The sequence below is a fragment of the Pristis pectinata genome, chromosome 9 (genome assembly GCF_009764475.1).
Source record: "Pristis pectinata isolate sPriPec2 chromosome 9, sPriPec2.1.pri, whole genome shotgun sequence".
Classification (NCBI taxonomy): domain Eukaryota; kingdom Metazoa; phylum Chordata; class Chondrichthyes; order Rhinopristiformes; family Pristidae; genus Pristis; species Pristis pectinata.
Genome location: NC_067413.1, coordinates 85,695,880 through 85,723,146, shown reverse-complemented (window position 1 = coordinate 85,723,146; position 27,267 = coordinate 85,695,880). Strand labels below are relative to the sequence as shown.

At 41.0% G+C, this 27,267-nt stretch overlaps 1 protein-coding gene across 4 annotated transcripts in view; it reads right to left on the bottom strand.

Annotated features, from left to right (window-relative positions):
- Positions 1-1,243: 1,243 nt before the first annotated feature.
- Positions 1,244-27,267, bottom strand: part of pkia (cAMP-dependent protein kinase inhibitor alpha) — a 69,297-nt gene continuing 43,273 nt past the window's right edge. For 2 of the 4 annotated variants that reach the window (XM_052023272.1, XM_052023275.1), the window contains exons 2-3: positions 7,202-7,379; positions 1,244-3,572 (exon numbers count right to left, since the gene is read on the bottom strand). In XM_052023272.1, the coding sequence (XP_051879232.1) occupies positions 3,493-3,572; positions 7,202-7,352 (231 nt within the window). In that variant the 5' untranslated portion in view covers positions 7,353-7,379 and the 3' untranslated portion in view covers positions 1,244-3,492. Of the gene's footprint in view, positions 3,573-7,201; positions 7,380-12,549; positions 12,635-14,669; positions 14,846-27,267 lie in introns of those variants that run through there. The other 2 variants (XM_052023274.1, XM_052023276.1) reach the window with 2 other exon arrangements.

Genomic DNA, 27,267 nt, shown 5'->3' with positions numbered 1-27,267 from the left:
TAAAAAATGCATCTTTTTGCATAGAGTGTTCTGGGGGCAGCCCACAAGTGTCGTCACGCTTCCAGCGCCAACATAGCATGCCCACAACTTCCTAACTCTTATGTCTTTGGGATGTGGGAGGAAACTGGAGCACCTGGAGGAAACCCACGCAGTCACATGGAGAACGTACAAACTCCTTACAGACAGTGACAGGAATTGAACCCGGGTTGCTGGCACTGTGATAGTGTTACACTAACTGCTACACTACCGTGCCTGCCCCCAGTAGTGTTAACTATAGAGGATATAAATGAAATGATCTGAAGTTCAGTAAATATTGATGTTTCTTAATGTATGCAGTTTACATGTCAGTATATTAAGCTATGTCATTTTAGCAATCTGACTAACTGCTCAGTCCAAGAATTGTAATTAAGAAAATCCCAGCAGAGAAGTATTTTTCTTCTGAGCGAGAACATTTAAAGGAAACACATCCTTCCTTTATGGCTTGCCCACACCTCTGACTAAGTGATTGAGCTAATTTATTTTGTTCCTGTCAGCATTGCTTCGCAGAGTTTCAGAATAATGTTGGAGGCAGGTGGGGATTGCTCACACCCCCTCTTTATCAAAAAGTATCATCTGCTGTTTGTAAATTTTCACTTTAACACAGCCAGGACAGGCAAATCATTGTTGAAGGAACAAAGTCAGAAACTCCATCCAATCTCTCAATGCTCAAGCTGAGTCCTACTGTAGTTCCTCTTAATGTACAACAGTCATTACATTAATGCCCTCTTTTATATTGCTGATGATGTCCTGCTGAAGGTGTTGATACTTTAATCTGGAGTTTTGCCATTATCAAAGGAAATGTACAGATCAATTCAAGAGTTAGCTTTTCAAGATTTTTCCAAACATAGTTGGGCAATTACTACCCCAACCGGTCAATGGCACAGCTTGGACATTGCTTAATGAAGCCAACGCAGGCCCACAATGTGAAAAGCACACCGTGAGAACATTGTGCAGAGGTTGTGGAATCCATAGTACAAAGGATTAATTGCAGAGCACCATGCTCAGCGGAAAATTAACTTCTTATTTGTATTTTCACTTGTGGAGTACAATTTTAACTGAATTGGTTGGTTTGTGGCAATGGATTACCAATAATTTCAGAGTAATCTGCCAGATTTTTGAAGTCTGGCTGTCATATAGTGTGCAGAGGCTGAGATTTACGTCAGCCACAGGAAGGTGCAAATTATTTCACATTTATAAGCACAAGTGCAAATTTATTTCATGAAAATACATACAGAATACCAAACATACAATCACCAGCAGCTGGAAACTGCTTTCTCCAACCACTTTTTCTCATTTCACATGAATTGAATTCATTGAATAATGCAAGACACCAAGGACAATTTTGACTTTGGCTATGATGTGAAATCAGCTGGCCCTTGCACACATCCTTCAATTTTCACTTCTATTGACTTCAATGTAAATGAAAATTAGGAGAGATGTGTAACAACAGGCTGATCAGTAAATTGTCCATTTTACAACATTCCATCTGGTTAATTCTGATCTTGTTAGAAAGATTGAATAAAAATGTACATCAACTGAAAGACTTCTAAAAATATTTGATATGTTTTCTGGATCACAATTACATAACAATTTTTTTAATTGTTTAAAAGAACATTTTAAAATATAAAGGGGCACTAAAAAGATATACAAAAGTGAGCCAAACATTGGACATTTCACTGATAAAAACTGAACTATAATATCAACAGGTTTAGTCATTATGTGCAAGAAATCAAAAATACAAGTTTCCATATCGACAAACAATGCACCTCAAGAGACCTGGGTCTTCAACTAATTCACCACTAAATTGTAATTTTTCATTCATTACCTCTTAAATAGAAGTCCAGTGTGAAGTTTCCTCCTAACAGTTTAATAATAGTTATTTAGATAACAGTGCAAAGCTTTATTTATTCCATGGATATTAACTTGTACTTCTACTGGGTATTGAAAATGATCAGTGATTAAAATGCTATTAGAAGAATTAAAACTTTGCATTATAGCCACACATTTCACAACATAATGTTTGTTCAAGGTTAACTGACACACTTAATTTGCAAACAGTATGTGGTTAATCTTTTACAATTCTTCAGTAAAACTATGTTTCATAATCTCAAATGGTTGACAGATATAAAAGAAATACAGAAAGTGTATCAAAGGTTTACAAAGCTCTAAAAGTACATAATAATTACTTGCATCTTGGAAAAAAATCTTTAAAAGTCTAGAAATGTGATGTACATTTTCCTTTTATGTTTGCTGGAGAGCAACATATTTACTTTGCATGGAAAGGTTTCCAACTTTGCAGTAGGGTTACCAGTAGAAATAAAAAAGCAGCTTAGTTAAAATGTTCTGTTCAATATGTTTGTGCATTAATCAACAAAGATGTGAACAGGATGACAATTTGTATTGTTAGATTAAAGATGAAAATAACACTGTATATTGTAGGGTGTTACTGGGAGGCATTCCATTGAAAGCATGTAAAGAGCTGTGCCAATGCAAGGAGTTAATCCTGTGAAACTATTGATAAATACACATGCAATGTTTAGTTTATCATATCACCATATTTTTAACATTTGAATTGGCTCTGACAAAATCATCATGGACAGAAGTTATTCTTCCAATACAATTTTGCTCTCCACAAACTGGTGTTGATTGAGATGGAGGAATATTTTACAAATAAGATAATTAGGTTATTTGTCTCTGGGAATGCTTAGCTTATAAAAGTGACAATTGATATGTAATAAACTACAAGGTTCCTAGAGACCCACTTTCCAATGTGGTGAATTTTGACATTTAATAATCTATTGGAAATTCTTTACAACACCAATGACTTAAAGCAAATCTTTTACAAATAATTACTGCAAGTACCAAGTAGGTCAGTTATATTACAGAAGTTCTATCCTTTCCACTACATTTGACCAAACACACTCTCTAGTTGACATGCATTCAGTTAAACTGGATTGAGTGCACTCAGGCATCAGCAAAGCATTACTTCTGGTCACCTCCAATAATCAAATGAAAACCACTTTACAATTCCCAACTATAGGGCTTATAGTCCACCTGTATTCCTCTGTGGATCACCAAATCTTTTTTTTCTTAAATGTGATAGGATACTCTGTCTTGACCAACTGACATACTGTAATAACCAGAATTGATACTCAATCGGTTCCATCATACTCCTAAAGCTAATTGCAGATGTAACTGACCCATAAATCACATTTTATTTTGTTTAAATAGTTCAGTTCAACAACTCTTCAACCATTGAGAAAAAGGAAGATAGAATCCAATTTGTATCTTGTGTTATATTCAGTCCACAATGTAAATGGTCTATATGCTGAATGGCCATCTTCTAAGGTAGTCATTTTCCAGTTTCTTACTGCTCTCTCTGTATGATCTCTGATGACTTTAGGAGACTCAAGTGTTGAGCCGAATCAGCAAGTTCTAGAAGCTTCAGATAGATTAGCTTTCGCTCTTTTCTTGTGTCTCCTGAGATCCAGAAGGTTGGTTTGTTGTCTGTGTTTCTTTTTCAGCATCCCCTTCTAATAAAAAGGAACAACAGTTTAGAAATATTTCCAGATGTTGCTGAAAGGATTTAGCCTAGAAAATGGACTTCACCTTTTCTGGTGTGCGTTTGACTAGCCCCTAGTCACATCACACCAAAGCTCACAAAACTCCCCACAAGCACACGTGCAATAATGCAAGTGTGAGTGTCGGAATTCCTGCTCCCCACTCCCTTCCAATCCTTACAACAATGCCGGTGAGGGGGTGCATGTCCTGATAGCTGCAAGCCCAATTTAATCATAACTGCTGCCAGTTCAATATTCAAAGAAGGGGTATCACCCTTAAAGGCACACTCCCCATGGTAGGCAAGCAGCAGCTGTACACATTGCAGTTGCCATGGTGAGAGGCTGGAGCACACCAAGCGACGCCTTGACGTGTTGGCAAATGTCAGGGGGAGAACCAACACAGGATGGACTAAAGCCAGGGGGAGGGAGAGGGAGGGGAGAAGGAGGGGGAGAGGGAGGGGGAGAGGGAGGCGGAGCGGGAGGGGGGAGCAGGAGAGGGGGGAGCGGGAGAGGGGGGAGCGGGAGGGGGGGAGCGGGAGAGTGTATCATGACATTAGTTACGTTAAGGTGACTTCTATAAATACTACTCTTTAATTCTAACACTCACTTTCTGCTTCTCCCTAACCCTATCACACCCCTACCCCCTTTCATACCCACCTCCCACATACAGTATCCGCAGTTGTGACACACATTGATCAGCTATAAATGCATATTCACAGGTTTATTTGCTTTACTCAGTTTGTTAAGGCAGAAACTGCCAGGAACAGGAGGAGGCTACGCAAGGGAGAGGGTTGAGTTCTTACTGGCACAGTGCCTCCTCCTCATGGTGCAGAGGCTGGATTCTTCAAAGGCACTCCCTACAGGTCAGAGCACAGTCAATGAGATTTGGAGCTACTTTACAAAGTGAGACAAATTGACCTTTAGGTAGCATTGAAGTGGAGAACTCAATGGATTGTGCTCTGTTTCTTTGCAGCTGCCAAACAAAATGACCTCTGCCTTTTAGCAACTAATCATGTACAATTAAAAAAAAAACAACAGGATGGCAGGATGCATAACAGATGGGTGATACAGGCCCTTAAGTTTGTTCTCCCATTCTATAACATTGAACCTTCCAGTCACAGTGGAGGTGTGGGTCTTCTCCTGGATTTTGGACTAATCTGACCCCATTCACTGGTAAGGAAGGCAGTGGGACTCAACAATCAGCCACAGCAGCTGATGCACAATCCCAACATGGACAGCATGGAGCAGTGGTTGTGGACTTAAAATTTTCAGAGACCTGGTTGCGATCCCTGAGAGACCACAGGCCTCAGACAGCACCAGGAAAGAACTTGTTCAGATAGCTTCAGGAATCACAAAATGGTTAATTGAGGTTTTGACCCAGATAAGAGGGTCTCTCTGATAATTTTCTCAGGGCTGTAAGGCAAGGGAGGGCATGGGGAGGAATTGGGAGGAGTGAGGAAGGTGGAGGGGAAGAGGTGATCAGAGAAAGGAGGAGAGACCAAGCAGCAGGAAGCAAGAGAGGATGGGGAGAGCAAGAGGGACTGAGGGAGGGTAAAAGGAGGACACTGAAGTAATGGAGGAACAAGACTGATGACGTGTATGGCGACAGGCTTCCACCCACTTACACCAATATCTATGTAGCAGAACCTGGTCTCTCATCCTCTTGAACCTCCTTGCCAACAGATCAGGACCTTGCTCTGTCAAGCCTGAGGTAGCTGGTGTGCAATGGCTATCCCATGTTAAGAGTCGCCGTACACTGCCATCTTCCACTCTTCAAAACGAAGGCCAGATCTGGATTGTCAAGACCCCCGCAGACATTCCCAGCAGCAACCAACCCAAACCAGAGCTGCTATGACAGGCACACCCACCTTTGAAGGGGAAAACTGGGAGGGGAAAGCTACCTTTATAGAGTGAGTTTTGCTGTCAAGAACACCACCCCTTGTGAGGTAAGTGAATAAAGTGCCACATCAAAGGTTGTGGCAGAAAACAAAAGATCATTTTGCAGAAGACCCATGACAGCTCCAAGTACAGAAGGAGAACTCAAAACAACAATGAAGACACCTGTCTGTACATGGGCAACGCAAAGAAGCTCAACATAACTGTGCCAGGAGTGCACCATCTTAAACTACCCATTCACCCATTCTTCCTGCCCCATCTGTGGAAGAGCTTGGGATCCCACATTGGAATCATCAGCCACTTCAGAATCAACAGAACTGGAATAGAAGCAAATCATCCTTCACCTTAAGAGACTATCTAAGAAGAAAATATTCCTCCCAAGGCCCGGAGTCCAGAACTGAAGAGAGCAGGATCAAACCAGAAGTCCATCTAAACATAACATTTAACCTTTAGGCTTTTTATTCAAAGAACCCTGAGATAAAAACCAACATCCTACTAGAGTTTTAATTATATTCTGAGTTTATCCACCAGTTTATAGTGATCGCTCTACATGTATCTTTAAATGTCTCTGCTCCTTCATGGCCCCAACTTTCTGCCATTGGGAGAATATTCTGGTTTATTTTTCTTACATCTATGGATCTGATTTGGCAACGTCCTTTCATGCTTCTGTTCAAATTCAACCCAGAATGATAGTATTAACACCTCCTCCTCCTATTAGCCGCAAGGACCTGTATGTGTTGATTATTGTGCTCAAGTCTGGTCCTTTGGCAAGTTTGCGTTTTAAAATGTATAAACGCAGATCTTCATCATTACTCAAAGAGAGCTGGTGTTGGAAGGTGCAAAATGTGTAACAAGGATATCCCGTATCTAGTAAGCCCATAGATCTAAAATCTTTATCCAATTTTTAAAAAGTCAAATAAAAGCTTTATGATTCCCCTGGAATACTCCAGTGCCATGCATTGGGGTGCTGGTCAGTAATTAATGGACAGTACGTCGTATGAGATTAATAAAAAGTGATAGATCATCTGAACCCCTTGACTGATTTACTATGTTAAACATTGGCTACAACCTAGCATGTTCCGTTAAAAAAAACTATTACAAAAGAGATTACAATTTAACCATAAGAACATACGACATAGGAGTAGAATTAGGCCATTCAGCTCACTGAGTCTGCTCTGCCATTCAGTCATGGCTGATTTTTCTCCCCCCAACCCATTCTCCTGCCTTCTTCCCATTACCCTTAACCCCACTTACCAATCAAGAATCTATTAATCTCTGCCTTAAATACACCCAATGATTTGGTCTCCACAGCCCTATGTGGCAACAAATTCACCACCCTCTGGCTGAAGAAATTCTTCATCTCAGTTCTAAAGGGACGTCCCTTTATTCTGAGGATGTTCCCTCGAATCTTAGACTCTCCTACTAATGGAAACATCCCCTCCACCTCCGCTTTATCCAGGCCTTTCAGAATCCGGTAGGTTTCAATGAGATCCCCCCTCATTCTTCTGAACTCCGTCAAGTACAGGCCCAGAGATATCAAACGCCCTTCATACATTAAGCCTTTAATTCCTGGGATCATTCTTGTGAACCTCCTGTGGACCGTCTTCAGGGCCAGCACATCCTTCCTTAGATACGAGCCCCAAAACTGCTCACAGAGCTAATCGACAAGTGCACAGCCAATTAAAAGCACCAATTATAACCCTCACCTTTTTTGTCAATGTTCAGTTCTGCCAGTTTAAGGCTTAAATCACTTGTGTTTACACCTGATGGAGAACCCAGGATGTCGTGCAGTGCATTTCTCCGGCCTGTCCGTCCTGAAGCAATGAAGTCTGCATACGAGGTTTCAACATCAGTCATTGCTGACAGGTTTCCACATAGCAATACCTTAAAGTCAAGTGCAGTAAATATATGATCAGAGCTGATAAAGCAACACCAACAGGCTCACATTCCTGAAACAGAGTTACAAAATTATAAGTCTCACATACATCAGAGCCATAATTGTTCACTTTGTCACCCACAAATACGTTTCGATGTTACTTACAAAAAGCTTATCAGATTGGCAGAAAAAATTACCTGATGTTTTAAAAACACAGAATAAAGACAATTTGTGTTTCAAATGTTACCTTAAATGGTCACTGTCGTCAAAATGCTCTCCCACCGAGAGATCTGAAACCTGATCAGCTCATTGCCTAGTACCAGGTCCAGAATGGCCTCTCTAGTCAGCCTGCCCATATACTGTGTCAGGAATCCTTCCTGGACTCTCCCAACAAACTCTGCCCCATCTATCCCCTTTACACTAAGGAGGTGCCATTCTTGACTTAAGAGAGCTAGAAGGGGGCATGAGAAGGCCTTGGCGAGCAGGATTAAGGAAAACCCCAAGGTATTCTACATGTAAGTGAAGAATAGGAGGATGACTAGAGTGGGGGTAGGACTGATCAGGGATAAAAGAGGAAACATGTGCCTGGAGTTGGAAGAGGTGGCGAGGTCCTTAATGAATACTTTGCTTCAGTATTCACCAGTGAGAGAGACCTTGACGTTTGCGAGAGTGGCGTACAACAAGCTGATACACTAGGGTATGTTGATGTGAGAAAAGAGGATTTGCTGAAACTTTTGAAAAATATTAGGATAGATAAGTCACTGGGGCCGGTCGGGATATATCCAAAGTTATTACGGGAAGCAAGGGAAGAGATTGCTGCGCCTTTGGCGATGATCTTTGCATCCTCACTGGCCACAGGAGTAGTACCAGATGATTAGAGGGTGGCAAATATTGTTCCTTTGTTCAAGAAAGGGAGTAGGGATAACCCTGGGAATTACAGGCCACAAGAGTCTTACTTCAGTGATGGGCAAATTACTGAAGATTCTTAAAGTCAGGATTTATGGGCATTTGGAGAATCATAGGCTGATTAGGGACAGTCAGCATGGCTTTGTGAGCAGCAGGTCATGCCTTACGAGCCTGATTGAATTCTCTGAGGATGTGACAAAGCACATTGATGAAGGCAGAGCAGTGGATGTGGTGTACATGGATTTTAGTAAGGCATTTAATAAGCTTCCTCATGGAAGGCTTATTCAGAAAGTCAGGAGGCATGGGATCCAGGGAAACATGGCTGTGTGGATTCAGAATTGGCTCGCCCATAGAAGACAGAGGGTGGTGGTAGATGGAGTGTATTCTGCCCGGAGGTCGGTAACCAGTGGTGTTCTGCAGGGATCTGTTCTGGGACCCCTGCTCTTTGTGATTTTTATAAATTACTTGGATGAGGATGTGGAAGGGTGGGTTGGTAAGTTTGCAGATGACACAAAGGTTAGTGGTGTGTAGTAGGTTGCTGTAGGTTACAACAGGACATTGATAGAATGCAGAGCTGGGCTGAGAAGTGGCAGATGGAGTTCAACCCGGAAAAGTGTGAAGTGATTCACTTCACAAAGTCGAATTTGAAGGCAGAATACAAGGTTAATGGCAGGACTCTTAGCAGTGCGGAGGAACAGAGGGATCTTGGGGTCCACGTCCATAGATCCATCAAGGTTGCCGCGCAGGTTGATAGGGTTGTTAAGGAGGCGTATGGTGTGTTGGCCTTCATTAGTTGGGGTATTGAGTTCAAGAGCCAAGAGGTAATGTTGCAGCTCTATAAAACTCTGGTTGGACCACACTTGGAGTATTGTGTTCAGTTCTGATCGTCTCATTATAGGAAGGATGTGGAAGGTTTGGAGAGGGTGCAGAGGAGATTTACCAGGATGCTGCCTGGATTGGAGAGCATATCTTATGAGGATAGGTTGAGCGAGCAAGGGCTTTTCTCTTTGAAGCGAAGGAGGATGAGAGGTGACTTGATAGAGGTGTACAAGATGATAAGAGTGAACAGTCAGAGACTTTTTCCCCAGAGCGAAAATGGCTAACACAAGGGGGCATAATTTTAAGGTGATTGGAGGAAGATATAACGGGGATGTCAGAGATAAGCTTTTATACATAGTGGTGGGTACGTCAAACGCACTCCCGCAAAGGTGGTGGAGACAGATACATTAGGGACATTTAAGAGACTCTTAGATAGGCACACGAATGATAGAAAAATGGAGGACTACGTGGTGGGAAGTGTTAGATAGATCTTAGAGCAGGATAAAACGTCGGCACAACATTGTGGGCCAAAGGGCCTGTTCTACATTCTAAGATTAGAAGCTCCCACCAAGATTAGAGACAATCAAATGGTGATAGGAAAGTGAAAACAAATGATGTATCAGGACAATTAATTTTGGAAAAAAAAGTCAGAATAGTCAGGATATAGTTACCTTGCCATTCAAAAACAGTTGAGTTCTTTGAGAAGATAGACTAATGAACTATTGATGCAATGTTCAAAGGATCACCTCCCTGCTGTTTAATTTGTTACTTTGCAAAGGATCCTGCGGTTCACGACGGGTGGTCTTTGAGATATTGATTTTCCAGCTATTCAGTGTGGTATTGTATCAAACGGGTGAAGATCAGAGAAAAAGTACAGAAAAATAACTACTGCATTCTCCCCCCTTCTGTCCTAAAAGGGACGACATGTCCTGGGCGAAGTGAACCAAACTTGGTCCTTTTTTTCACCCAGTAACCACACAATGCTCAATATCCAGCAAGGTTTTCCCAGTAGCAATCAGGGCCTTGCACCTTGGCTAGTTTTAGCTTTTACTGACCTTGGACTTGAGATTGGATTTTCAGCTGATGGTTTTATTACAATAACCTTCATTCTTCAGATATAGTTGATCAATTTTCCTTCTCACTTTACACATAATGTGGAACTCTGGAGGAAACCAACTATAGCTTCAGTCATCATCAGGTCCTTTATTGCATTTTCTCTTATCTCTCTCTGATCCTTTCACTCAATGGCCATAATTGGTGTGTTGAGCCTGTACTGACCCTGGGATCTTCCTGTTGTATAATGGTGTTCATTGTTGTCCTGCTTACAAGTCCTGCCTACAATAAGCCCCTCCTACACCCTGTCCCTTAATGTTGCAATATAATGTTAGCAACTCTAGTTATCATTAACAGATAAAAGAAAATAACCAATGTCAAAAGAATATCATCAGGGACGGTGTGTAAATAGGAAAAGGATAAGTACTGGGGATGCCCCAGAGGTAACAGTATGATGAGAGAACACAAGCCACTGCCAAAGAGAGAGGAATGTACTCAAATAAAGAATGTTCCACTAAAACAGACAGCAGGAGAATCTTATTAGAACATCCTGTGGTCTGACTCAAAGGCTTACACAGCAGTCAAGGACAACAATGGGGGGGGGGGGGGGGGTAACGCAACATGGCTGTGGTCACTTGATTTCACTGATATGGTAGGGATGAAAAATGGATTTGAGGAATTCAAACAAGGAATGGAGGGAGGCAGAGGTTTGGAGGCCAAAGATGACAGCTTCTTTAAGAACTTTGAATAGATGTTCATAGCGAGTTGTTAATTCGGAGGTCAATGATGAGGGTGAGGGAGGGATAACAAATTTGAAGTCTATATTGAGGATGAAGTAATTAAAGTCCAAGTAAGATTTGGATCAAGAAGGAACGTCAGTGAAATAGAGTTTAATGGTTAAGGCAGCTGGTGTTATGTCTCAGGAACAAATTGATCTTGCAGTGAGCAGAGTTTGGAGGAAGAGAAAGGAAAGGGACATAGGTTTAGGTCTTCAGTGGGCACACCAGTAAAAGGGAGCTCATTAACAGGTAATGGAAAGAATAGGTTTGAAATTTATGAAATATACAGGTTCATCATGCTTGACATTAGATTCTAAGCTGCAAAGCAAGGGCTGTACCAGAGAGAGGAGCACGTGGTTATCTTTGTCTTCTGGAATAATTGGAGTACAGGTAGATGGTGTTAAGAGGTGTTGGAGAGCCCCTATGGTATTTGATCTGGCCAAGCTATTGCTGATGGTGAACAGCTGAGAGGAACCTATTCAAGGAACTTCATGGGATACTAGGAAAAGGAGCGAGCTGAGGGAAATGGGCAACACAGACCAGGAAGACCTGTGCTGTTAAAGGTTAGTTGATCCCAGACAGGGTAGCTGGCTGATGTCACAGTAATCCCGGTCTATGGAGAGCTGAAAGAAAATTTTGTGACTTCACTAAGTTTTGAACTGGAAAGACTGTTGTTGCACAATGGTTGAGTAGCTTGATGACATTCACCCACTAACCCCAAACATAAAATCTAGCTACTGCAGGGCTATTGATTGATTATCAATGGATGTATGGAAATAATTATTTAATAGCTATTAAATATATCTCTCTACAGTACATCTTTTCAGCATTGCAAACACCTTTAAGCATTTTGTAGAAATGCTTCCTTTCTATAGGAAGAAAATATCCAAAGCTATAGCAGCATTCTACCAGCAGAGGGAGGTCTTTGCTGAGGTACTCCTCTGATGTAAATATTCGTATATCCAAAATGGGTGAATGACAAACTGGCAGCTGTTTGATCATGTTTGGGTCCCCACCACTGCACACCCCACCCTAACTCCCTCCCTTCTCTCCAATTTCCTGAAGTTAATGGAAAATACTCTGTCAAATAATTAGTGTGCATTTTGCATTGCTGTTAAGTTGCCTTTGACCTTCAGCATTCCCTTGTACAGGTAAAATTTAATAATTTAATTAAAACAATGCATTTAAATTATTAAATTAATTAATTAGATTAAAATTAAATTTAATTAAATAACAAGATTACATTATTTTATGAAGAGTCCATGATAACATGGCTTCAATTTACATAGAATTCCAAACCATGGACAAGAAAAGTAATCTGCTTCAACTCATTTTCAGTTGTCTGGGTACCCATTACTTCTGGTTCACTGTAGCTTCCCATTTTATTAAATCACTCCACCTTGAGTTTTTGGGATACAAATTTTGGATCTGAATGGCTTCATCTGTTTTGGTGCAGACTTTACAATCCTGGTTCATGGCACCAGTGGAAGGGAGGGCAATTTACAAGCCAAACACCCCGTAGGCAAAGGACAGATGGGCCCTTAGTGATTTACTGAGCTACCCCCTAGATCCTGACAATTGTCTTTATTCTACTTGTCTGAGCAGGAACAAAGGCACCTACCTGAATCTGACATGGTCTTTCATTAAATATGTAGCTTGGATCCCAATGACATTCATCAAGTCTGTACCACCAAGCAGGAGGCTGCAGTGACTTTCCTCCTGGGATGAAGCAAGTCAGAGGTGGATTGGGAAAGGTCAAGGCCCTGCTAAGATTTTTTTCCCCTCAAAACTTTTCAGGGCTCCTCCAACCAGACACTAGGTCAAGCTGGTCTTCTATGAAAATACAAAATCAATTCCCATTATCCAGAGCATCTGGTTTCAAATATTCACCCTGTGAGCTGCAGCATGTCCAGCAGGTAGGATTTCCTTTAAGCTCTCACCCATGACATGAGTGGTATTACATTACAGGAAGTATCTGCACATTTTCAAATCTCAGGTTCTCACTTTGGAACCTTGGGTTATTCCCACACCTAGGTGTATGAAAAATGTATCTTCATTTGATTTTATTGGAAGTATTTCTCCCTTGAGTGCACATATATCTAGTCCGTGTTGGTTACCAGTTTCAGCATTCAGTTCTGCCGACATCAGTGTGCTCAGATTGAGAATGGGGCAGAATTCATAACTGTGGCAAGGACACTGGATTTTTGCCTGAGTATTGCACTGAGCATAAGTTCCAAGTTTCGTGTGTCTCTCTATTTCCTTGAGAAATAACTCCATAGCACAGCAGGTCATTGAGCCTATTAAGTATATGCTGGTTCTTTCAAACAGCAATGCAGTTAAGTCTTACTACCCAATATCACTGCAATTATCTTTACGTATTTATCTTACTGCCTTTCAGAGGCTGCTGATTCTGTTTCCACCTCCCTATCAGGCAGAGCATTCAAAACCACAAACAGTGCTTTCTCCTCATGTTTTGGCCACTTACCTTAAACAAGTTATTCTTCTGGTTATCAACCCTTCAGATGTTGGTACAGAATGAATAAAGAGAAGCTATCGGAACTTATTATTTTGGACACCTCAATTGAATTGAATCTTCTCTGAGCTTCTGTGTTCTAAAAACCAACAACCACCCTAGCTTCTCGAATATATCCACATAACTATGTAGACTGCACCTCTATAACAATTCTTGCAAATTGCTTCTTGTTCCTCTGGTGCTCCAGCGCTCAGAAATATTCAAAATACTCCAGCTGCATCTCAACTGTATCAGCCACTTAGTCAGACGCTGCTTTAACCAATCCTGCCAAATTCAAAGATTAATGCATAGGGTGACCCCAAGGTGTTTGCAATCACTTTCAAAATCAAGTGTTATCTCCCACCCCCCGCTCCCTCCTACCTGATGGCTTCCCTCACATTTTCCCACATTGAATTTCCTCTACCGTGCTTTAGTCCATTCCATTTACCTGCATATTTCCCACTATTCTCTTCCTTATTTCCAAGTGGAATCAACTTCAAATCCCAGAACTGTTGGACGTTTTCATATCTGAGAGTGTAGTAATTTAGCTTGGCGATTTCTCCAGAGGACAGTACCTCTACAGAAGTTAGAATGATACAGGAAATCAACTTCTCCACTAACCTGGTCTGTGTTCAAACATGTTCGAGTGAGTCAGCAAAATTGGCAAACTATTAAACTACATTCAGGGTGGAATCTGCTGTTCAATTGTGGGCACTGCCAACTGCTTCATTAATCACCTCCACAGTACTGCTTCACTCCATTTTACCATTCCCACCATCCCACACAAGAAGGTCAGATGTTGAATTGGCCCCCTGCTCAGTTCCTGTACATCCGGTTGAAGAAAATGGGAATGCAGCAGAAAAATTTTCAGATCTTGCACTGCTCCTCTGCACAATCAGGAAAGAAATCTTGTGGAAATTCATTCCTTAGCACAGAAAGGTTAGAGAATTATAGCTGGTCCAAATGATCTTAGGTTAGATGGGGAAGTTTGGACCATTCTTTTGATGACTATCCAGTACCTCTCAGTCTGGGTGGACTGCTATCAATCAGTTGTCACTGCATGATGATGGATTGTGTCAGGACAGTACCAGTGAGTGACTGGCATTACTGAGTGGAGTCTTACAAGTGCCAATACCTTCAAGAGGTGGTGAAAAGGTAGATGACTGTCAAAGGAAAGCAGGGAAACAGAGGAGGATAACATCACGGTCAACAGGATTACAAAGTAGTACCTGAATATCAGCCTCTGAGTTCTGAGAAGGATGTCCGTGTTCATGAGGTATTTTCTCTAATTACTGCAAATCGAAGCTTGTCAATCCCACTCAAAGGCAGGTCAGACGCTGGGCAAATTTGTCACTAATGCTTTGCTGTGATTGCTAAGCAACACCATATCAACCTAGAATTGCATCTGAAGAGCACAAGGTTAGAGTGTTTCATTCTCACGTTGGTTGGCTCAGCTCACAATTCCATATTGAGACAATGCAGAAGAGATTGGTATGCGTGGCGGCAGTTTACCAAGTGTAAAATAATAGGAACCATACAGTTTAACAGTAATGGCCTGCATCCAATTTACACAGACACAGGCCCCTCTGTTAAAAATGCGGGTCCCAGTTTTCAGGCATCCTAGACACGAAAGCATACTTTTGAAATGTTGGTGAGTGGGACCGAGCTCAGGATTCTGTGTCCAGCAAGGGCAAGGAGGTGGAGTTTTTTTTCCTAAAAGTTAAGAAAACCATATTGTTCATGGGTAGCTGGAGAAGGGCTGCATTAGACTCAACAGGAATCACAATTGTTCTCATCCCCCACCCCACCCCCTCCCTCCCAGAACCTGCTTCAAAACTACACTTTCTCCAAAGTACATTTAATACCCTCCTCTGACCTCAACACCCCAGGAGGACCACAGTCTTTGAGGAGGGTAATCCAGAATTGACACCCTTGTTCAAGTACATTCCCTATGATCTGTACAATATGTGAATGATCCCCTGGATCAATTTGTATTCATGCCTCTTGATGCATGCACAGCTAGTTGTGCAGCGACAATTCTGTGCGTATAAAAAGTCAGAGTTCAAAATTTGGCCTATTGTGGAGGTATAATCCAAGTCAACCAATATCTACATGAAGAGGGTGGGGAGATTTTCTAAAGATTGTCCCACTCATCCTTTTAAAACTTTGGCACAAAAACCACAGAAATAGAAACCCTGGGATCAACTATCCTCCTATCCTTTTCCCGAGGATGCCATGGTTTTTCAGCTATAGTTACAGCAAACGAGTGGGAGACCCCTTTGGAAATTCACCACAAACCCTGGATTAACAGGATTCAAATCTCTATAATGCAGCGCTAAATACCAGAACTAAATATAGGAACAAGCTACTTGGGACGATACAAAACAAAGATGATTTACGATCAGCCAACTGTTGAAGCGAGGCTACAAGGGGTCTGTGTGATGAACGATGGAAGACATACTTATAACTGAAGTAAGGGTTTTCCCAATGAGCCCTAGTTAATAGCACAACCCATACTTGAACGTGCACTGAAGGTTTTTTGGGGGGAGGCACAGCATGTAAATATTCTGCAAAAGAACACCAGAGAGTTGAACTCATGTGTACTCTTAACAGATGCAGTTCACTGCACCACCAAACCAATCCTGCTGTTTTAAGGGTCAGTGTGCAGTTTTAGTTTGTTTCAAAGATATGTTTTTGCTGCTTCTATACTTGTTGCAGATCGAAATTAGTAATTTATATTTGCTGACAGAAGCAGTGTTCATATTTTTCTCGACTCTTTATGCTTCCATAGTAATATGGCATACTTGGAAGGGATTGTAAACCAAACAGCAGCAAAAACCCCATAGCATATAGTAACAGAAATTGTGGAGTGTGGTCTCTGAACCAATGAGCTTCAAGTAGTTTTGTTTCTGGATAACCTTCAGGGTACAAGCAACACAGGATCAGCCAAAAAAAGTCAGGAAAACCTGAATATTTGTCTAATGTCAAAACATGAAATAGCCATGACCCCGGCATTTTCCACAGTACACAACAAACGTTGCAGCTTTGTAAGATTCACATCATGTGAGCATGCAGGCAATGGTGACCAAAGGTTCCTTGCATTTAAACTACTACATCTTTAGATACATGTATGCTGTGTCAAGTACAATATGACCTCATTACAAATCGACAATGAGGTCAGCAGTTTTCCTTTGGGATTATTGAAGGAGATTGACGTCTCTCGCTTGACAGGTTTTAGGTGATTATGTTGCACTAAATCTGAATTTCCATGATGTTCCTGCGATCACTCACACGGAATCGCATATGTCCAAGCCCTTTTTTTATATAAATGTTTATTAACTAAAAGCTCTACAAAAAAAGGACAATCAGTGTCAATACACTACACCTAATACAGAAGAGAAGAAACAACTAAGCAGCTACATAGCTACAGTAAAGTAATACGAACTAATACCGCGAAACACACACGCAACACTACACCCACTAACGCAACACTTCAGATAAGAATCACATTTGTACTGTCCACGGCACACGCAATCCCGAGGGGCCCACCGAGCATGGAACTCAACCAGGATGCCCATGGAGACCACGTGCTCCATCTCCAAGGGCAGCTGCGCGCGCACGTAAGCATGGAAGATGGGCAGGCACGCTGACCAGCCGGAACCCTCCTCTGCCTGCCACCGTGTCCCATGGATGGCCAGTTTGGCCAGGCCCAGCAGAAGACCCACCAGGAGATCCTCCGCATGATGTCCAAGCCCTTGAGCACTGATAAGCGTGTACTGCACAGAAAGCCATAATGGAAAGGGATGGTAGTAGAACATAGAACACTACAGCATAGTACAGGCCCTTTGGCCCACAATGTTGTGCCAACATTTTATCCTGCTCTAAGATCTATCTAACCCTTCCCTCCCACATTGCTCCCCATTTCTCTATCATTCACATGTTGGCACATCACCAGACTAAGGATGCACCAAGTGTGTCACTGGTGATTAGGAATAGGACAACATGGCTGCCATGTTCTCCTTTCAGGATCCTCTATATTTATGAATGAACTGAAGTACCATTCAGTTCTTACATTGAATGAGTGGGTATTTCCTTCAAAATGAACAATATGGTAGAGGCTAAAAGAGGTTAATGACATTGTGAGAACCCAAAATGATGGAACATGCAAGCAGAGTAAAGCAAATGAACTGGTTATGATTGGCAAGCAGCAAATGACATGCCGATAAATCTTATCAAACAAAGAAAGGCAAGAAATGTTTTGATTAAAGATGTTGTGCAGAATCTGAAGCTGTTAAAGTAGATAAAGTATAAGCATGGTGTGACAATTATGAGTGCATCGACATTAAAGAACTTATCCTTGTGGTGCTATTTGGGATGATGTTGTCCATGGGTTTATGAGGGGATGGGCTCATGAATAAATTCAACCACAGTTGTTGAGTACGCAAAACTTTACACGTGAACTTGCATAGAAAATTGCTGCAATGATGAAAATGGTATCCAAGGATGCTGGGAAATTTTGTCCACCTTGAGTGACTGGTATAGCAACTACACAGTCAGAAAACAGTAGCAAGTCGAAAGCTACAAAACAGATTCTGAAGTATACTGGTGAGACCAGTTCAGCCAGCTCGATCATTACAATGGCCATTACTTACCATACTATTGTCAGTTTGGAACAGATAAGTGTTGTTACCAAAAGGTCACATTTCAACAGCCTGCAGATCCAAGTCTAAGACAAACAATCAAAGGAATTTAAGTGGTAATTTGGAACAATAGTTGAAAGAAGGAGCTCAGTTTGGAAGTTCATTCAATGAGGAGCTGGAATTGTATCTATGCCACAGGCACTACCAGGTGAACAGAGAGAGATTTTTAATTAATGTTTTGATTAAGAACTATTATATTGATATGTTAATTGATACTTTTGCAGACTGATAATGAGTTAACACATTCTAGCAAATTCAGTCAGATCCCATTGATGAAAGGCGCCCACCACATTGGAAACATTCTGATGAGGTTTGACAGACATGAGGATTGCACACTGCAACATAATGGACATCACTGAAGAAAACCTATGAAAGCAGGTCATGGAGAAGAGCTGGTTGATTCAACAAGCTGGATTGGAAGAATATTTTCAGTGTTGATACTTTAATGTTCTCCCTGTTGGAAAAGTATAATGATATGTTAGAGGCTCTTACACCTTTGAGTATCCTTCTCAAAAATTAGAAGTACTGAGAGAGAATTTGTTGAGAGAATGATTTCATGGTAGGGAAGCACTCAAGTAATTGGAGAGGTTGCCTTTGGAAGAGGTGAATTTCCTCCTACAAACAGGTGCAGAGTGAAGGAGGATGAGTGTTAAACAGATGAATGAGCAAATGGTAGAAATTTCACACCTGCCTTGAAAACACAACTTGATGTAATGAGCCAAGTTAATTTTCTTCCTCATGCGGTAAATGAAAAGCAACTGACAATCCATTCATCAAATGACAAGTTGACTGATGTGTAAGGATTAGTATCACCTGTGTAGCAGTTGATACTGTGAGGAATAGATTGCACTTCACCACATTGCAGTGGGAAGCTTCTCCATTTTCCACTTGTGCAGGGGACAGCCACCCATCTTGTGTCACTTGAATGTGATCAAGGTCAACCCATAACCTTCTGAACAAACTAAAGCTAGCTTTTCTTGTGTGGGGTGGTCAAGGCATGACAAATCCCTAGTTTTCACCCCACTGATCGCATAAGTGTATTTGGGCCAACAGAAATATCCTGGAAGTTTTGCGGGACATCAGTGCACCACAGATTTGATGTCTTGGTGCCTTTGTAATTATGGAGCAGCCAGGATCTTATGTTACTCAGAGGAAATTAACTTGGAATTACTATTGATGAAAAATAATGCTGAAAATATTACTGGGACCCAAATCCAGTTCTGATGACACATGTCTTGTAGCACCTTAAGAAAAAAGTGAATGCATTGGTTTTGACTTTCAAGCATTCCCTAGATTTTAGAACCGTCCATGCTATTCCTGAAAAGAATGGAAGGGTATACAGGGAACAAAGCAAACAGTTAGCCTGATAACAGTCCAACGGAAAATGATTGAATGTATTATCAAGGATTTAGAAAATAATGATTGAACAAGTCAAAACAGATTTATGAAAACAAAGTCATATTTGATAAAATGAAACATTATTTTGTTGTAACCAGTAGGACAGATGAGGAGGAACCAATGGTCAAGCACTTGACAGGACCACACGAGGATATTTCAAAAAGATTAGAACTCATGTTGTGCCCATAAGCAGTACATTGGTTTGGATTTAAAATTGATTAACAGATACAAAACAGAATTGGAATAAACATGTAATTTTTAGGCAGAGAGGCTGTGACTGATGTTGCACTGCAAGGATCAATGCTTGGACCTCAGCTATTTGTAACCTACTTTAAAAAGTTAGAGGGGGGGCAATTACGGTGCATCAAAGAAGCTGTGAAGCACTTGAGTGCAACCCACTGCTCACACTTGCTATTGACAAATGCAACTCTCCAGAACTTACACCCCCCAGCTTCCCCTGAAGAATCACCTGTTGGCCAAGTGCCCAAACCCTTCAGCTGTGCCTCAAGTGCTACCATAGCTTTATGCAACATAATCAGATCCTGTGGGTGGGCCAGAGCAAATCAACCTCATGAAACTGCTAAGACTATTGGCAGACAGCACAAGCGAACTCATAGACATTCCCTTCAACTAAATATTGGGAAGACTGTGGGAGCTGCAAAATATTTCTTCAAATCCCTTTCCTATTCTCTCCTGTCTTCCACCTAAAACTTAGAATACCGTTAATAATCCAATGCCCAAAATATATCGGTTGTTCGTATGGGACTTCAACACTGTTTGGCTTTGAGAACTATTGAAATGGCCTTACAAAAGGCAAGACCTTCGCACACTGTACCATTGCAAGGTGGGTTAAAGATACCAGGCAAGTCTGGATCCAATGAAGGAGGGTAACAGGGGAAAGTGACTCAAGTGTGTGTGGGGGGGGGGGTGGGAAGAAGGGTGTGGCAGAATGTGAAGTGGGGGGCAGCTACCCAGATTGGTAGTGGCAGTGAAAGTAAGCTGCTAATGTTCACCCATGTAATCATCAGTGGGGTATTGTTAATTGGGAGAGCCCATTCTTGGACAATCAGTGGACCATGGTTTGTGGACTGTGAAGCAAGGCTGATAGGTAGATAATTCAAAGGGACATCCCAGAGCTAGTGCTGCTGCAGATTAAGCAGCACTGTAATAACTTGGTTGGGCTTGGAGTGACCACCAATAACAATAACCCTTATTTCTCATTGTGAATTAGTATCTCCCAGCAATGTTCTCTCTTTGGAGGCAGGCAGGGCTGGGCAGTGGTGGTGTGGCTGTGCACAACAAAATAAAAATTTGGAAACTTCTGTTTCACAGGGACGACAACAAAGGCTTGCTAGAATGGTTATTGTGAATGAGGAATTGTCACAGAGACAGAGGACACCAAGTCTATAGCTCCCAGAGTTTAGAAACATGAGGAACAATCTTATTTAATGAAACTAATTTCCTCAGGGGCTTAACAGATGCCGGGAGAATGTTTCTACAGACAGGGGAGTCTCCAATTAGGAGTTACATCATCCGAATAAGGGAGTGGTTATTTAGCACTTAGAGGAGAAGCTTGTTCATTCAAAGGGTTGCAAGTCTTTTCAATTCTCTACCCTAATAAACTGTGGATGCTCAGTTATGGAGTATATTCAAGAGAAGGCTGATAATTTTTGGATACGAATAGAATCAAGAAACGTGGGGATGGTAATGAGAAACTGGAGGCTATTTTTAGATCATTCATTTATCTTATTGTGTGGCAGAACAGTCTCAAAAGGTCAATACACCTGCCCTACCCCTCTAGTTTCTCATGGTCTTTGGTCAATGTTCAGTGGAATGTCCTGGTATTAACAGACCTGACTGCCTAAAGTCACTCATTTGCCTTTTTGCAGAATGTGGTGGTTTTTGAGATGGTGATGCACTGACTGCCTCTCTAGCCCCTCTCTCTACTTACACCATTTCCCAATGGGTGCCTCTACACTGTGCCTGCCAGTCACTCCCAGTCCCACTTCTGAAACCAACACCTCTGATGATGAGTCATTGGAAAATCGGAGATTCTTTCCGCTGCTGATATCTCAAGGTGGCACCCAAAACTGTATTCCTTCTACCCTACAGCTTTAAACTAATAAGTGGCTGTATCCTGCAAGCGACCCTTTTAATGGCTCAGGAAGAAACAAGAAACAAGTAACAATTCATCACTAGGTATTGGAATCACAACAAAATTATTATGTGGATACTCCTCCACTGGTGGTGTCTCAATAAGTATTTCCTATGTGGCCATACTTTGAAATAGTTTAACAGATTTCTTTAATTGCCAGAATTCTTAAAGCAGTCGGCAATTAAGGGGAAGCATTCATACCATAATCAAATAGATTACATTTATTAAGAATAATAAGCTACCATTTTGAGAATAAGCCCTTCTACAATCAGATCCAGCTACTTAGAAGGTTTCAAATGTGCCCGACTGTTAGCAAATCGCTTCAGAAATTCTGCAGGTTGCCTTAGGCAACTTTAAATATTTTTGTCTTCAGGCAAGGGTGTCCCAGAGTCCCAAGCTCCTGTTCTATTTTAATTTATTAAGATCTTATCACCTTCCCTTAAATTTGATGCAGCTGTCTCCATAACTTGCCAGCACTCATCTAAAATAGTAGCACCATTGGATGAATCACCTCATTTCATAAAGCTGCTTTCAACATCAAAAAATTGTAGTTTATTCCAACATATAGATTGCTTCACAGAAGTAATGATGGTGCTTAAGCACCAGTTGTTACTTCTACAAAAATATTCATGAATGGCGAAAGGCTGAAAATAATTATAAATTACCATCTGATACCAGCTATGCTCCATTACACTTGCTGCTCTCTGCACTTAATAATTAACTGTGCCAACATTTTTCACTCATTTCATCTGCACAGTATTTTATATCATAGAGCTACAAGACAAATCTATTCTGGGAAATTAAGGTATTCCCATTGATTGGTTAATTGCATCTGGATTAAATAAATATATTTAACAATATTACAAAAATCTGTTTGATGCTACTTTGCCACCTGAGTAATTGGTTCTATTCCATAATAAACTTAAAGAGATAGATTCTGGAGAAAATGTACATGAAATTTTTCCAATCTCAAAGCTTGCATGCGAGATAATAGAAAGAATTTTAAAATTACTATCAGAGTTAAAGAGAGCAGCGTTATTGCAGAACAACACTGCATTGCAGTGGTTTTAATGTAGTACAATGCAGCAATATAATAAGTGAAAATAATGTTACATACTTTTAGAACCAAGTACTGCCGTTTACTGGAATTTCCCTGTTACAAAACCAGTATAGCTCAAAATAAGATGTGACCCTGAAGCATATCTGTAGGAATCACAGCAACACAGAAACTCGGCACAGCTGAGAAGGGTAATAAATGCCTTGGATCACCCCGGGGGGGGGGGGGGGTTTGTTATTTTTAGCTAATAAATCTAACCTAAAAGTCCAGCCTGTTAATGTACTTCAATTGGTGTCAGGGCAGTGTAGATTCACGAGATCGATTCCTCGGATGAGGGTGGTTGCTCTTTGAGGAGAATGAGTGACGTTAGCTTATAATTAGAGGAGTTTAGAAGGTGATCTCATTGAGATGCAAAAGATTCTGAGTGAGGCTGACAGGTTGGGTGCAGAGAGGCCATTTCCTTTAGCAGGAAATCTGGAACTTGATGGCATTGTCTCAGGATGTCACAAGACAAGAGTGGAGGAGAAAATGCAGAGTTTAGTTAACCTTCACAGCTCACTGTCTGAGAGGGTGCTTAGCACGTTCAACATTGAGACTGACAGACTCCTGAACAGCAAGAGGATAAGAATATGGAAAGTGGACAGGAGAAAATAAGAGGCAAAGATCAACCATAATGATATGTTGAGGCAGATTTGAGTGGATGTGTGGCCCACTCGAGCTTCTACTTTTTAATCTGCTTTAAATTCGACATCATTAAAGGGTCATTGAGTAGCCAGCAGTAATTTGGGACCAGGAAAATCACTGGTAGTAGAATCCCAATCCCTCAGGAGTATGGGTTATAGACTTTGGAACCATTTGTTCAATATCTGCATAAAACAGTAAAATTGATTAGAAATTCAAATGAAATTGAAGAAGAGTAAAGTTACCTCAATAACGCTGGAGTCAGTTCATGATTTTAAAAGTGAGAAAGCAGGACTAGGTTCTAATAACCAGATTTTGGGGAGTGGTCAGGTAATTTAACTGTTAGAATAAGGCTGTATAACCCATCAGGCCCTGATTGTGTACCTGGCCAGGTACTGAAAGTCTGTGCTGACCAACTGGCTGGAGTATTCAAGGACATCTTCAACCTTTCACTACTGTCTGAGGTTCCTACCTACTTCAAAAGGGCATCAACCATACCAGTGCCCAGAAGAGCAGGATGAGCTGGCTCAATGACTATCGCCCAGTAGCACTCAAATCTGCTGTGACAAAGTGCTTTGAGAGGTTGGTTATGGCTAGGTTTAACTCCCGCCTGAGCAAGGACCTGGACCTGCTGCAATTTGCCTACCACCACAACAGGTCTACAGCAGATGCAATCTCACTGGCTTTCCACTCTGCTTTGGAGCACCTAGACAACAGCAAAATATACGTCAGGCTGCTGTTATTCGATTACAGCTCGACATTCAACATCATCATCCCCTCAATATTAATCAACTAGCTTCAAAACTTGGGCCTCTGCAACTGGATCCTTGACTTCCTTATCAGGAGACCACAGTCAGTGTGGATCACTAATAACGTCTCTTCCTCACTGACAATCAACACAGGCGCACCTCAAGCCCACTGCTCTACTCTCTACACTATGCCTGTGTGGTTAAGCACAGCTCAATCATACATTGCCTTGATGTCACAGATTCTCTCTAAGTTGAAGTCATCCAAAAGACCAATCAGTATCCTAAACAATTCTACTTAGGAACAGGAAGCCAAGAGCAAGAGAAGGTCCTTCTTTGGGAATGTGTCACTGAAATCTCAAAACGTCAATATGGTTAGTCCTGGGAATACTAAAGCAGCCATTTACACAACATCTTTACAAAATCAAGTTTTTGAGTTCGTGCAAGTTCTGGAACATGTACAGACTCAATCTATTAAACACAATAGCTTTCTAAGGTTGTTAATCTGTCAGTCATTTAAAATATCTAATCCAGAATTAACTACATCAATTTATTGTACGTCAATCTCAGGCATTGATCTGAATTGCAAACTTGTTATCAACACATAGCTAGTACTGATTTTTGTAGGACAGGCTGCCTTTGCAATTTCCACACTTAATGTCATTTTCACATTCATATCATTATTTAACCCTATCTACTAAACAGCAATATATTCATGACCTTAATTAATAATTTACCTTAATCACTGATAACAATTAAATGCTAACCTCAATTCATGTATTTCATTTGTCTTACTTCTTCCGTAGCATTCTAGTTAGAGGCTGGTTGTATAAATGTGAATATAATCCCAACTAGTCACTACAAAAAAAATTAGAAAACCAAATTCCACCATTGTTCTCTCTCTGACGGGTTCTTAATTCCCAGATCATTCTTTGAAGTTCTATTGTTCTTGATAAATATTATTAGGTATGAATTTCAGTATTCCTGGAATCTCAATGTCATTATCACTTAACTCCCAGTTACTTAACGTGCCTTCCCGGGCCCCACTTTAGCCAATCTTTTGAATCATCAAAATCAGAATCAGGTTTATCATCACTGACATGTTGTTTTGCGGCAGCAGTACAGTACTATAAGTTACAAAAATAAATAAATTGTGCAAAAAAGGAATAACAGGGTCATGTTCATGGGTTCATGGACTGTTCAGAAATCTGATGGCAGAGGGGAAGGAAGGAAGGAAATACATATCCTGCATGCTCTTACAGCTATCAATCAAAGCCATCAAACTAAATCCCCAAACTACACTTCCTAAATTCTTTCCTCATTATTATCATCAACTATATCCTTTATTCTCTCCAATTTGTGGTTGGTTTTCAGATCCATGATGACAAATCCCACAGCGTATCTTTTGGACGTGGGAGGAAACTCGATACACAAAAGAAACCCACGGTGTCAGAGGGAACATCCAAGCTCTACCCAGGCAGGACCTGAAGTCAGGATTGAAACCAGGTCACTGGAGCTCAACTAGTTGTATCACTGTGTCAACACCGAAATTCTCCATGTAGACTCCTTCCTCTTGCCTTGACATAAAAAGCCTGGAGCTGCCTTTAACTGTATAGCAAGGCTGCCTGACTGTCTCTCCATTGCCTCTTTTTGATCTCTGGTCTTAGATATACTATAACTTTCACCAGCAAAACAGTGAAAGATTAAATCATCATGTTTAGTCTCTGGAACAAATTCCATACTCCATCAGTCACTAGCTCAGACTGAAATAGGTTACTGAAGTTCAGTGGGCTCTTTGATCCCAAACTGAGTTTCTGTTTTTATATGAAAACAACATTGCTGGAGGAACTCAAGGGGTCAGGCAGGGTCTGTGGAGAGAGAAACAGGGTTAATATTTCAGGTAGATGATCTTTCATGAACATTAATCTGAAACATGAACCTTTTCTCTTCACAGATGCTGACTGACCTGCTGAGCACCTCCAGCATTTTCTGTTTTTATTTCAGATCTCTAGCATCTGCAGTTATTTACTTTACAATTCCTCCTTTTGTACCTTCTCCATCACAATGACTCCTTACTTCCACTCCACAAACCACAGCCTTATTGCTACAAAATTCTCATTCAGATCATTGTTACCTCCAGCTCCATTATTTTCCTGACTATCCTCCTATTCCCCTCATCCAAAAATCTGCTGCCTATTTACCATCTCATATACGGCCAACTCACAAAATACATCTTGATAATGGATTTGGAAAGTTTTATAGAGACAGCATTATCTTATTTCTACAATGCTTTAAGGTGACTGTTAGAAGTAGTCCACATCACTGAAGACAGGGATCATTACTGTCTGATAAACCATGAGCTTTGTGCCATGTTTAAGGTTCTGATCTGTCAACATTCTTTTTGTCAGAGGGCCAAAGGCTTGCTGGCACAATGGAGACAGTGGTGAATTTCACCACTGATGTGTGCCTTCACTAAAAGGTAACTCTTGAAAAATAACAAGTGATCTACACACATTATAGATCTTTATTGTTGGAGGTGTGCTGGTACAGGGGAATATTGATTAACCTTTCCAAAATTCACTAATAAAAGTGGCAAGTAGCTGTAGTGTAAGCTTCAATGTGCTTAAATATGGTACCACTCAGCAATGTTACTTGAAGCACTTGAGGAGCTAAAGTGCTCTCTACAGTTGTTCAATCTGTCCTTTGTGATAATATTGCGCAGAATATTTATGCTAGTAAAATGTTAGTGTTTTTTATTCATTCATACTCTTAGAATGAGGCCTGCTTAACATTCATTTGCTTCAGATTGCCTGTTTTGGGTTGTGAACTGTAATAGAATAAAAGTACTAGTATTATTTTTATATGATTGAGTAGCACAATTTAGAATATGACTGACTTGCTGTTTAAGGTGATAGTAAGTGTTAAGCAGTGCTCCTCCAGTGGTAATCTCTTACTTTTAAAATTCTCAGCTTTGTTTTCAGAACCTCCACAGTGCTGCTCCTCCCTCTCTCGGGATACTCCTCCAGCTCTATTCAGCTCCAGAACATCTACATTCTTTGAACTCTGGGCTCTTAATCACCCATGAATTTA